The sequence below is a fragment of the Phyllopteryx taeniolatus genome, chromosome 17, assembly GCF_024500385.1.
Source record: "Phyllopteryx taeniolatus isolate TA_2022b chromosome 17, UOR_Ptae_1.2, whole genome shotgun sequence".
Classification (NCBI taxonomy): Eukaryota; Metazoa; Chordata; class Actinopteri; order Syngnathiformes; family Syngnathidae; genus Phyllopteryx; species Phyllopteryx taeniolatus.
The window spans coordinates 7,942,063-7,955,315 of record NC_084518.1 but is presented as its reverse complement, the minus strand read 5'-3'; the positions used below and the strand labels follow the sequence as shown (position 1 = coordinate 7,955,315).

General features: G+C 45.3%; 1 protein-coding gene across 11 annotated transcripts in view; it reads left to right on the top strand.

The window, feature by feature from the left end:
• Positions 1–13,253, top strand: part of LOC133466968 (opioid-binding protein/cell adhesion molecule homolog) — a 189,243-nt gene that overhangs the window by 125,326 nt on the left and 50,664 nt on the right. Inside the window, exon 1 of one of the 11 annotated variants that reach the window (XM_061751266.1) lies at positions 7,198–11,053. The exons of the other annotated variants lie outside the window; for them this stretch is intronic. Coding sequence (XP_061607250.1) covers positions 10,917–11,053 — 137 coding nt within the window. The 5' untranslated portion in view covers positions 7,198–10,916. Of the gene's footprint in view, positions 1–7,197; positions 11,054–13,253 lie in introns of those variants that run through there. 11 annotated transcript variants of the gene reach the window in all.

The following is a 13,253-nucleotide window of genomic DNA, read 5'->3' as shown; positions in this document are numbered from 1 at the left end:
TTTCTCCCTGTTCTTTCTCTTTTGGAATCCAATGATTCCAAGATGTTTCAAAGTTACTCACCGGAGCTACTACGCTCCCTACCCAACAAAAGGGACAAGCTTCATCTGCTGATAAAGACAAGTATAGACTTTAGGCGTTCCGCCGCCCTGTGCTTTACGGAAACTTGGCTTTGTGAGGCTGTCCCCGATGGCGCCGTCATCAGAATCAGAATCAGAATCAGAATCAGAATCATCTTTATTTGCCAAGTATGTCCAAAACACACAAGGAATTTGTCTCCGGTAGTTGGAGCCGCTCTAGTACAACAGACAGTCAATTTACAGAACACTTTGGAGACATAAAGACATTGACAAAAAACAATTGTGCAAAAAGATGCAGAGTCCTCTAGCACTGAGAGCAGTTCGAATGACTAATATTGCAATAGTCCGGTGCAATGACCATTGTGCAAAGGGCGCTGAGACTTCAAGGATTGTATGCGGTTTAAACTGACGAGTAGTGCGATAATCTGGGACAATGTTGGTTGTGCAAATGTTACAGATACTCCTCAATCAGTGTGCAAATGGAGCAGATGCTACTCTGGCATGAGTGGCCAGTATATGCAAATAGTGCAGCATGGCGAGACAACTACAGTGAGTGCACGAGTAATACATAATTGGCCCCACAGAAATGTGACAACGAACTCAAGTCAAAAAATTGCCAGCTTGTTGTAATGGAATTATAGGTTATCTGTTTAAGAAGTTGATTGCAAGAGGGAAGAAGCTGTTGGAATGTCTACTAGTTCTAGTTTGCATTGATCGGTAGCGCCTACCTGAGGGAAGGAGCTGGAAGAGCTGGTGACCGGGATGTGGAGGGTCCGAGAGGATTTTGCACGCCCTTGTCTTAGTTCTGGCAGCGTGCAAGTCCTCAATGGTGGGTAGGGGGGTACCGACAATCCTTTCAGCAGTTTTGATTGTCCGTTGCAGTCGGAGTTTGTCCTTTTTTATAGCAGCACCAAACCAGACTGTGATGGAAGAACACAGGACTGATTCGATGACCGCTGTGTAGAACTGTCTCAGCAGCTCCGGTGGCAGGCCGTGCTTTCTCAGAAGCCGCAGGAAGTACATCCTCTGCTGGGCCTTTTTGAGGACGGAGTTGATGTTGGTCGCCCACTTCAGGTCCTGAGAGATTGTAATTCCCAGGAACGTAAAGGTTTCGACGGTTGACACAAGGCAGCTGGACAACGTGAGGGGCAGCTGTGGCGAAGGATGCCTCCTGAAGTCCACGATCATCTCTACAGTCTTGAGCGTCTTCAGCTCCAGGTTGTGTCGGCTGCACCACAGCTCCAGCCGCTCCGCTTCCTGTCGATATGCAGACTCGTCACCGTCCTTGATGAGGCCGATGACAGTGGTGTCATCTGCAAACTTCAGGAGTTTGACAGTCGGGTTCGCTGAGGTGCAGTCGTTCGTGTAGAGAGAGAAGAGCAGCGGAGAGAGGACACAACCTTGGGGCGCCCCGGTGCTGATGCTGCGTGTGGATGAGGTGGCCTCCCCCAGCCTGATCTGCTGTGTCCTGCCCGTCAGAAAGCTGTATATCCACTGGCAGATGGCAGGTGAGACGCTGAGCTGGAGAAGCTTGGATGAAAGGAGTTCAGGGATGATGGTGTTGAACGCTGAGCTGAGGTCCACGAACAGGATCCTCGCGTAGGTCCCTGCACTGTCGAGGTGTTCTAGGATGAAGTGCAGTCCCATGCTGACTGCATCATCCGCAGACCTGTTCATTTGGTAGGCAAAATGCAGGGGGTCCAGCAGGGGACCTGTGACACTCTTGAGGTGGTCCAGCACGAGACGTCAAAGGACTTCATGACCACAGATGTCAAAGCGACAGGCCTGTAGTCATTCAGACCCGAGATTGCAGGTTTCTTGGGGACTGGAATGATGGTGGAGCGTTTGAAACAGGATGGAACTTCGCACATTTCCAGAGATCTATTGAAGATCTGAGTGAAGACTGGAGCGAGCTGGTCCGCGCAGACTTTGAGGCAGGATGGGGACACATGGTCCGGGCCTGCCGCTTTGTTAATCTTCTGTTGTTTGAAGATGCGTCTCACATCCTGTTCATGGATGGTTAACGCAGAAGTCAGAGGTGTGATTGTGGTGCGGCTGGGTGGGTGCGGCTGGGTGGGTGTGTGGTGTGAAACTGTCCTTTTCAAATCTGCAGTAGAAGGTATTCAAGTCGTTGGCTAGTGTGCTATTGTTCTCAGCTTGGGGGGATCGTCGCTTGTAATTAGTCAGCGATTGGAATGCATGCCAGACTGATTTAGAGTCGTTTTTGCTAAACTGTTTTTCCAACTTTGCTGCATGGTTCCTCTTTGCAATTTTAATTTCTTTACTCAACTGGTTTCTAGCTCGATTATACAGGGCCCTGTCCCCGCTCTGATATGCGTCCTCCTTAGCTTGGCGAAGCTGCTTAAGTTTAGCAGTGAACCACGGCTTATTGTTGTTGAATGTGCGAAATTATTTTGTTGGTACACAAACCTCTTCACAGAAACTGATATAGGATGTGACAGTGTCCGTATATTCATCCAGGCTGCCACCTGAATTTTCAAAGACACTCCAGTCTGTGCAGTCTAAACAGCTTTGAAGTTCCATCTTGGCTTCATTGGTCCACTTTTTGACTGTTTTCACTGTAGGCTTCGTACATTTAAGTTCTTGCCTGTACCTCGGAATTAAGTGAATTAAGCAGTGATCAGACGAGCCCAGGGCTGCACGAGGTATAGCACGGTATGCGTTTTTTACCGTAGTGTAGCAGTGGTCTAAAGTATTATTTTCCCTGGTAGGACAGTCGATTTGCTGCTTGTATTTAGGGAGTTCGTGGTTGAGTTTAGCTTTGTTAAAGTCCCCGAGAATAATGAGGGATGAGTCTGGGTGTATTTTTTCAATTTCGTTGACTTGTTCGGGGAGCGTTAGCAATGCGGCGTTTGTGTTAGCTTGAGGCGTTATATAGACTCCAGCCAGTATGAATGATGCGAACTCACGTGGCGAGTAGAATGGTTTACAGTTTAAGAATAGCGACTCCAAATGCGGGCTGCAGTGTGTGCTGAGCACCGTGACGTCCGTACACCATTTTTCGTTGATATAGAGGGATATCCCGCCGCCCTTTGTTTTCCCCGATGATTCCATGTCGCGGTCCGCTCGATGAATGTGGAAGCCGGGAAGCATTACGGCGCCATCGGGTACAGCGTCGCAAAGCCAGGTCTCCGTGAAGCACATGGCCGCGGAACGTCCAAAGTCTTTACTGGTCTTTAACAGAAGATGAAGCTCGTCCATTTTGTTGGGTAGGGAGCGTACATTCGCGAGGTGGATCGACGGGAACGCCAATCTGTGTCCTCTCTTGCGGAGTTTCACCTGAATGCCGGCTCGCTTCCCTCTGTGGCGCCGCTTCCGTCTCCATGCGCCGAAAACCGCGGACGCCGCTCCGGTCAGTAACTCGGGGGAAAAAACTGAGCGGATATTCGAAAGTTGGTGACAGAAAGTCCGGAGTAGCCTCCTTGATGGTTAGCAGATCTCCCCTTGTGTAAGTGAGTCGTGTAAGGTCTCCAAATACGGACGAAAAACACAAAAACAAAGACAATACTAGAGAGCGCGTTACCGAGGCGACCACACTGGTAGGCGCCATCTTGGCTTCCTGTATTCCATCTTCACCGGGCAGACCGCGTCATGGAGTTCCATCCATCCATCCATTTTCTGAGCCGCTTCTCCTCACTCGGGTCGCGGGCGTGCTGGAGCCTATCCCAGCTGTCATCGGGCAGGAGGCGGGGTACACCCTGAACTGGTTGCCAGCCAATCGCAGGGCACATAGAAACTAACAACCATTCGCACTCACAGTCATGCCTACGGGCAATTTAGAGTCTCCAATTAATGCATGTTTTTGGGATGTGGGAGGAAACCGGAGTGCCCGGAGAAACCCCACGCAGGCACGGGGAGAACATGCAAACTCCACACAGGCAGGGACGGGGATTGAACCCCGCACCTCAGAACTGTGAGGCTGACACTCTAACCAGTCGGCCACCGTGCCGCCCGTCATGGAGTTATTGGGGAAAACAACAGGCGGCGGGATATGCTTCTATATCAATGAAAAATGCTGTACGGACGTCACAGAGCTCAGCACACACTGTAGCCCGCAATTAGAGTCGCTGTTTCGAACTGTAAGCCATTCTATTCGCCTCGTGAATTCGCCTGATTCATTCTCGCCGGTGTCTACGTTCCACCTCAAGCTAACATGAATGCCGCACTGCTAAGGCTCGCTGAACAAGTAAACGAAAAAAAAAAACACCCGGACTCACCCCTCATTATTCTCTGGGACTTTAACAAAGCTAAACTCAACCTCAAACTCCCTAAATACAAGCAGCACATCAACTGTCCTACCAGGGAAAATAACATTTTAGACCACTGCTATACTACGCTAAATAACGCATACAGTGCCATACCTTGTGCAGCCCTGGGCTGGTCTGATCACTGCTTAATTCACTTAATACCAACATACAGGCAAGACCTTAAATATGCGAAGCCTGCAGTGAAAACAGTGAAAAAGTGAACCAATGAAGCAAAGATAGAACTTCAAAGCTGTTTAGACTGCACAGACTGGAGTGAAAATTCAGCTGGCAGCCTGGATGACTATACGGACACTGTCACATCCTATATCAGTTTCTGTGAAGATGTGTGTGTACCAACAAAGTCATTACGCACATTGAATAACAACAAGCCCTGGTTCACTGCCAAACTTAAGCAACTTTGCCTGGCTAAAGATAATGCATATTGAAGGGGTGACAGGGCCCTGTATAATAGAAACTAGCTGACTAAAGAAATTAACATTGCAAAGAGAAACTATGCAGCAAAGTTGGAAAAACAGTTTAGTGCTAATGACTCTAAATCAGTCTGGCATGCATTACAATTGCTAACCAATTACAACCAATATCCCCAAGATGAGAACAGTCGTAGACTAGCCGACGACTTAAATAACTTCGACTGCAGATTTGAAAAGGACACTTTCACACTCCACACGGCTGCACCACCGACCACAATCACACCTCTGACTTCTGCGTTGACCATCCACGAACAAGATGTGAGACGCATCCTTAAACATCAAAAGATTAACAAAGCGGCAGGCCCAGACCTTGTGTCCCCATCCTGCCTTGAAGTCTGCGCGGACCAGCTCGCTCCAGTCTTCAAACAGATCTTCAATAGATCTCTGGAACTGTGCGAAGTACCATCCTGTTTCAAATGCTCCACCATCATCCCAGTCCCCAAGAAACCTGCAATCTCAGGTCTGAATGACTATAGGTCTTTCGCCTTGACATCTGTGGTCATGAAGTCCTTTGAACGCCTCATGCTGGACCACCTCAAGAGTGTCACAGGTCCCCTGCTGGACCCCCTACAGTTTGCCTACCGAGCAAACAGGTCTGTGGATGATGCAGTCAACATGGAACTGCACTTCATCCTAGAACACCTCAACAGCGCGGGGGCCTACACGAGGATCCTGTTCGTGGACTTCAGCTCTGCGTTCAACACCATTATCCTTGAACTCCTTTCCTCCAAGCTTCTCCAGCTCAGCGTCTCGCCTGCCATCTGCCAGTGGATTTACAGCTTTCTAATGTGCAGGACACAGCAGGTGAGGCTGGGGGAGGCCACCTCATCCACACGCAGCATCAGCACTGGGGCGCCCCAAGGTTGTGTCCTCTCTCCGCTGCTCTTCTCTCTCTCTACACAAACGACTGCACCTCAACGCACCCGGCTGTCAAACTCATGAAGTTTGCAGATGACACCACAGTCATCGGCCTCATCAAAGACAGTGACGAGTCTGCATATCGACAGGAAGTGGACTGGCTGGAGCTGTGGTGCGGCCGACACAACATGGAGCTGAACACGCTCAAGACTGTAGAGATGATCGTGGACTTCAGGCGGCATCCTGCCTGTCCAACTGCCCTGTGTCATCCGTCGAGACCTTCATGTTCCTGGGAATTACAGTCTATCAGGACCTGAAGTGGGCAATCAACATCAACTCCGTCCTCAAAAAGGCCCAGCAGAGGATGTACTTCCTGCGGCTTCCTGCATACATTCCTTGAAGTCTCGGCGCCCTTTACACAATGGTCATTGCACCGGATTATTGCTATATTAGTCATTCAAACTGCTTTAATTGCTAGATCTAATCTGCATCTTTTCCACAATTGTCAAAAAAAATAAAAAATAAAATTGTACCGGCATTACCAGATTACTAGCAACCTTTTATTGCTAAATTATTGTTTTTGTCAATGTCTTTACGTCTCAAAAGTATTCTCTGTCTATAGACTGTCAGTTGTCGTACTAGAGCGGCTTTTGGACATACTTGGGAAAATAAAGATGATTTTGATTCTGATTCTGATATCATGTAAATAGATTTTTGTATTAAAAAACCCATAAGGAAAAGATTGCTTCCTTACTTATTCTGCCAGAAAACAATTTGACAAAACATGACTTTTTTAATTCAAACAAATACACAAATATTATTTATTAGTAGAAAATAAAATACTGCAGGGGATTAAATGTGGCTACAAGGATTTCTGACGGGGATATAGCACCCCCTACCCCCTGTGTCGCGCTGTCCCTGCCCCTAAAAAAGAAAAACAAGAAAAGGCTTAGCGGGACGCAAATGCACTCTGATGCAATCGAACATTTTCAGTGTGCATGCGCACTTGCGCACCACTTATGTGCACCCCTGTCCATTGCACATTGAAACTGAAGCTGCCATCTCTATACCTCCACACATATGCAGTGCCAGAGTTAAGTACAGTATGTACAATAATCATGTAGCCCATTGCTATCCAATATTAGCAATTAGACTGGTTAGAGCGTCTGCCTCACAGTTCTGAGGACCGGGGTTCAATCCCCGGCCCCGCCTGTGTGGAGTTTGCATGTTCTTCCCGTGCTTGCGTGGGTTTTCTGTGCTTGCGTGGGTTTTCTCCGGGCACTCCGGTTTCCTCCCACATCCCAAAAACATGCATGGTAGGTTAATTGACAACTCTAAATTGCCCGTAGGTGTGACTGTGAGTGCGAATGGTTGTTTATTTATATGTGCCCTGCGATTGGCTGGCAACCAGTTCAGGGTGTAGCTATCATCCTGCCGGATGATAGCTGGGATAGGCTCCAGCACGCCCGCGATCCTAGTGAGGAGAAGCGGCTCAGAAAATGGATGGATGGATGGATATACTAATAATACTGTATTGTATAATGTCATGTCAGTCAAATGTTTCTGAAGTTAATACATCTTTACATTAATACCGTCCCATCACCGTCACACATTCCAATTTCAAGCCAGGTGTTCTCATTAATTTCGTACATTCCAGTTGCAGTGTTTGGTTTATTTGTGAGGATACTTTATTGTCATTAGACACTTGGTGATCCTCATGGTATTTGAGGGACTTGAGGCCTCACTCTCAAGTGATGAGGCATCACTCTCAACTGATGCCTCTTCCCTTTATGACTCAGGCCGGGATTACTGCAGAAAAGCCGTCTGGAAGCCGTCACCTTATCGTGGTGGAGGGGTTTGTGTGTCCCAATCATCCTATGAGCTAAGTTGTCTGGGGCTTCACGCCCCTGGTAGGGTCACCCATGGCAAACAGGTCTGAGGTGAGGGACCAGACAAAGCACGGCAAAAATACTCCTATGATGACAAATATTAATGGTGTCATCGGGGCCCAGGATCTCAGAGTAGAGCCGCTGCTCCTCCACATTGAGAGGAGCCAGATGAGGTGGCTGGGGCATCTGATTCGGATGCCTCACGGACACCTCCCTGGAGAGGTGTTCCGGGAACGTCCCACAGGGATGAGACCCCGGGGATGACCCAGGACACGCTGGAGATACTACGTCTCTCGACTAACCTATAACAGAATAATTTTCTGTAAATAACATAACTTACTATGCTATGGGATCATTGTTATGGTAATGGCCTGGTAAAATAAACACACAAATGGCCATAACGTAATAACTGAGCCCATTACATAATATTAAATTACACAATGGTCAAATTTATTACATTATGGGCCGTTATTATGTTATGGGCCGTTATTACGTTATGGCCATCTACAAGAGAAGTCCATAACGCAATAACGGCCCATAAAGTGATAAATTTCCCCCTTTTAAAAATGCCTATAACAAGTGCATCAAGTGTCTTAAAATCACATTTAATCAAAAATAAGTAATATCCTAACTCATCTGTATCACCCATTATATAGTTAAACTAATGGCCTGCCTGATCATTCAGCATGGATGATGTCTGAATACGTTTCTATTTACTTAAACCACTGAACTTAATTATTCGGAGAAATGCCTTAAAGGCAACACATAATAAGTGCATCCATTGAACATTTGGCCTAATACTGTCACGATACAAAGGTATACGTTTTAAGTGGACCCAGAAGAAAGTGGAGGCTGAGAAGTTTGTGGTGAATAGTATATTGAAAAGGAAGTGGGAATTGCAGGTGGATGGCTTGGCGGCGTGTTGGAAGAGGTCAGCAAGGCGGGCAACACGCAAGGAGCACTGACGACGAGGAAGAACATTGTCATCAGAATAATGTGAATAAGGCGTAGCTTTACGTGAATGTACTAGCCCGGTGTACCACGGTTGAACGTTAATACTCTGGTGAGGGTTTCCAGGATCTGGCAGGCTTTTATACAGGCAGAGATGATGATGGCTGATTGAAAACAGGTGCGCGGCCAAGGCGGTGCTGATTACAGCGAAGGGAGAGAGAGAGAGAGAGAGAGAACGAGAGGGGCGCAAAGCGCCACCCAAGCTCCAAAACAGGAACTACAAGGATAGCTCATGACAGATACTTGAATTTCAAGTTTTGCGGGCCACTTAAAATTACATGTGAAACAATAGGGCTAAAAACGTATGATAACTGATTAACTGTAACAGCATCGAATTGAGAAAGGCAGTTATGTTCAGGTGGAGAGCACAGTTGCTGTAACACAACACCACAACAACAGTTGCTGTTTCTTTTCACTACACATCTTTTGTTGTTCAAGATGGTGAGCTGACATCATATTGAACAGCTGTTGCATCACTGATGCATGAGGTGGTCAATTTCAGGTGCCATGTTTAGTTTATATATAGCACACTCCACATGACATAAATCTGGTTACTTCAGTTAGATCTATGTTGTTAGGTCAAGCACAATGAAGAATCCATATCCCTTGTATGCCAGAACAGTTTTACTGTGACATAGTGTTGTTATGTTCGCAAATGTTTCGTTCAGAAGAACAAATCTTTTTATTGAATGAACTGAACTTATGTAAACTGAGTGATGCGTTCAGTGAACTGGTGTACTGAGGAACTGAAGAGTGATTTGTTCGGTGAACTGGTGTACTGAAGAACTGAAGAGTGATTCGTTCAGGGGAGGGACTGAAGTGAACAGAGTGATTCGTTCGGTGAACTGGTGTATTGAGGAACTGAAGAGTGATTCGTTCGTTGAACTTATCGTTCGCGATCCGTGAGACACGAGTGATTCGTTCGTTGAACTTCTTCGTTTGTGATCCGCTAAGGAGCGATGTACTCGTACGATGAGTGATTCGTTTGGGCAAGGAACGACATACTACGCAGTGAACATACACGAGTGATTTTAACCGCAAGTCCTGACGTCCTCGCGGGGATAGCTTTCACTAGCAGCTTCAACCTACCGGCTAATGTTTGAGTCAGTCAAGCGCACATATTTAAAATAAATGTAAATTAATAATAAATGTATATGCGTACACTAGGCTCCAGCGCTCCCGCGACCCTTGTGAAGATAAGCGGCTCAGATAATGGATGGATGGATGGATATACGTACACATACATATCATTCCCTCTGTCTCTAATGTGATTATTAAAGCTTTTTATTTCATAATAATAATAATACTACATTAAACTTACATAACGCTTCTCAAGACACTCAAAGACGCTTTCCACTAATCAGATGACAATAACAGTAAGGTGAGTGAGCAGAAAGCCCGGCTGGCGAGTGCTGGTGTCCGTGATGCTTTTTATGACCCAGCCCCTAAAATAATTGGAATTGAGAATTGTTTGGAATGTCGAATGTCACCTCTCTGGCCTGAGCTGGTGTGCGAGGTTGACAAATTCTGACTAGATATAGTCATGCTCGCCTCAACACACAGCTTGGCCTCTGGTACCAGTTCTCTAGGGAGGGGTTGGACTCATTATTCACCTCCACCTTTTGCTGTCACAGCCTGCTACTGTGTCGAATGCATTTGCTACGCACGGCTACCCAGAAGTATTTTCTTAATTTGTATCTCCCTTAATAACCCTTAGATGCACAAGTGGGGACAAAAATGTTATTCTTCAAAATCTTTAAAATGAAAAGTTGTAATATATTCATATTCCAGGTATTCCTCATAAAACATGTTTGGGATATTTGCATTGTTATTCATTTTTTCATTAAATTTAAGAAATTGCCGTTTTTGTATCACTACCCCACTCTTCTATGGAAGCCTTTAACTCTTAGCAACTCTGACTGTTCCACTTACACATCTGATGTCATCTCTCACATCTGATGCAACTTTGACTGTCAATACTGTCCCACTCACACATCGGTTGTGAGCAGTCTCAGCACCCAGGAGGTCATTTTTATACAGCAACATACATGTAAGTATTATCTACATTTATGAACTTATGTTTCATTGACCGATTATAATGTGTGATCAAATGTGTGATCAGATTAGCCTAAATTGTTGTTAGCTAGCAGTATTGTAACACAGTATTGTGTTAGCTAACAGTAGCTCCAGTCATGAAGGCTTCGAGATCCAGAGAGGTCCACAGCATTGAATTTGGGTTCAGTGGCAGCATGACCACGATCAGCTATGTGAGAAAAAATTGAAAGGCTGTTCCCCTGCTTAGCACACTGCAACATGCCAAGATGGTGGATGAAAACAGCTCAAAGAAAAAAACAGAAGCAATCCTCCTCTTCAACCAGACCAAAGGAGGAGCAGATACTGTGGACCAGATGGACTACACCTGCAAACACCAGACGCAGAAGTGGCCCATGGTGCTTTGGTACATGATTGATGTCGCTGTTCTGAATGCGTATTCATTTTTCAGGGCTCAGCACCCTGAATTTTACACAGGCATCACCGATGGAAGACGACACTTCCTCACTGTTGGATTTATCTTACCCAACATTATAAAAAATAGACACAAAAGGAATGAAGACACTGGTTTCTTTTTCTCATGAGGAGGGCGTATGGGAGATTGTTCAGATCACAGCCTCTCAACACGCTCTAAACAATCCCTCCCGTCGCTCCTGCATTTATTTGAAAATAGGAGGGTTTTTCCCAGACATAATGTTCTAAACAATAAGACACAACACAAAACATTGGACCAACACCTGTCACGTCCCCGACCACATCCGATCACGTCCTTGGTCCAGGCGCCCTTCCATCGGATGATGCTGTGTCATCTTTTCGAAGGCGAGACATCTAAAATCGTCCATAATAGTAATGCAAGCTAAGCAAATAAATGATAACTTCTAGAATATATTTAACATTTCCCTCCTGTTTATCATGTATTTGCACAAATTCTCATATCATCTTACAGTCACTTCATTTCGATTTTTAATTGTAGAATCATTTTTATGAAACAAATACATTTACACTCAGAGTAAACTTGTCATACATGAATGTTGTAGTTTAAACATCGTAATCACCTGGATCAGGAAACAAATCAGGTAAAACAACATCATCATCATCATCATCATCGTCATTATTATCAACCTCCAATAAAGGATAAATCTGCTCCATACGGTTCCATGTGGGTTATGCCTGTGGTGATTAATTTACTGATTAATGCCCGAATGCATGGGATACAACAACATCCACACAATGTCAGAATGGCTGCAAAAACAGCAATTGATATCAATATTGGTGAAATTAGGGTTTTATATTTACCAAAAACGTCCATTCAGCTATTCCACAAGGAGTGTTGATTGAGGGTCCGTAGACCATCGATGGCTCTGGTCAAGCTGCCATCTGAAGCAGTATTGTTTGTTCTCCAAACATACCGCAAACACCTCCCTCTCTTGCGAGGAGCATGTCGACAGCTATGCGGTCTTTGGAACGTCCTTGAGCTGCTCGTGCACAGCTTCCAACCCACTCTGAGTCCAATTTCCTAATCTCTGTACATTGAAGTGGATATAGTTTATCCCATCAACATTTTTATTAAATCGTACACCAACAGCATATGAAGTATTCAAATCCTCCTGCAACTTGGTCAGCTAATTTGTATTGATTAGGAACCCCACGAGGAACACCATGTATGTTTTATGTTGGATAATTTTGCCTCTGCCAGGATAAATCTCTTTTTTGTCAAGTATGTCCAAAACACACAAGGAATCTGTCTCCGGTAGTTGGAGCCGCTCTAGTACAACAGACAGTCAATTTACAGAACTCTTTGGAGACATAAAGACATTGACAAAAAACAATTGTGCAAAAAGATGCAGTCCTCTAGCAGCAGTTTGAATGACTAATATCGCAATAGTCCGGTGCAATGACCGTTGTGCAAAGGGCGCTGAGACTTCAAGGAGTGTGTGCGGTTTAAAGTGACGAGTAGTGCGATAATCTGGGACAATGGTTGTGCAAATGTTGCAGATGCTCCTCAATCAGTTTGCAAATGGAATAATACAATCTTGTGATAATTATGCCGGAACTATGCGCAACAAAGGCCTGGGACCCATGCAAACAACACAATCTTTTCTCGCTACATTTGCTGCTTGTTCCATCAATAGTAACCAATTGTTATTTTGTCCTGAAACTCCTGTGACAACAAGGAACATCAGTAGTTATGTTGTTAACCATTAAAATTTGTCCACCTTTCTTTGAAGTTTTCAATGGCATTTTTGGTTTAACACGGTTCCTATAACACAATACTACTTGGAAGTGGGGATCTTTTCCACCAGAATAGGCCCACAAGCTCACTATCAAACACATTGGGTGACTTGATTTGTATTTCAATATTAAACTATGGGCCGTTTTGCTTAGGTTAAACTTCTTTCTATGTTCTTTTGCTGTTTTTTTTTGACCAACTGGACCAATCATAACCTGTTTCACCAATAAGGTGTTCCCATTCAAAACCTATAGTTGCATACCAGTCATATCTAAATCCCCAATTCTGCCCATTCTCTTGAGCATCATTGGTGAGAGCCGCATATGGAATTATGATTAAAGCAGCTTGATTTTGGGGGGCACAAAATATTAAACCG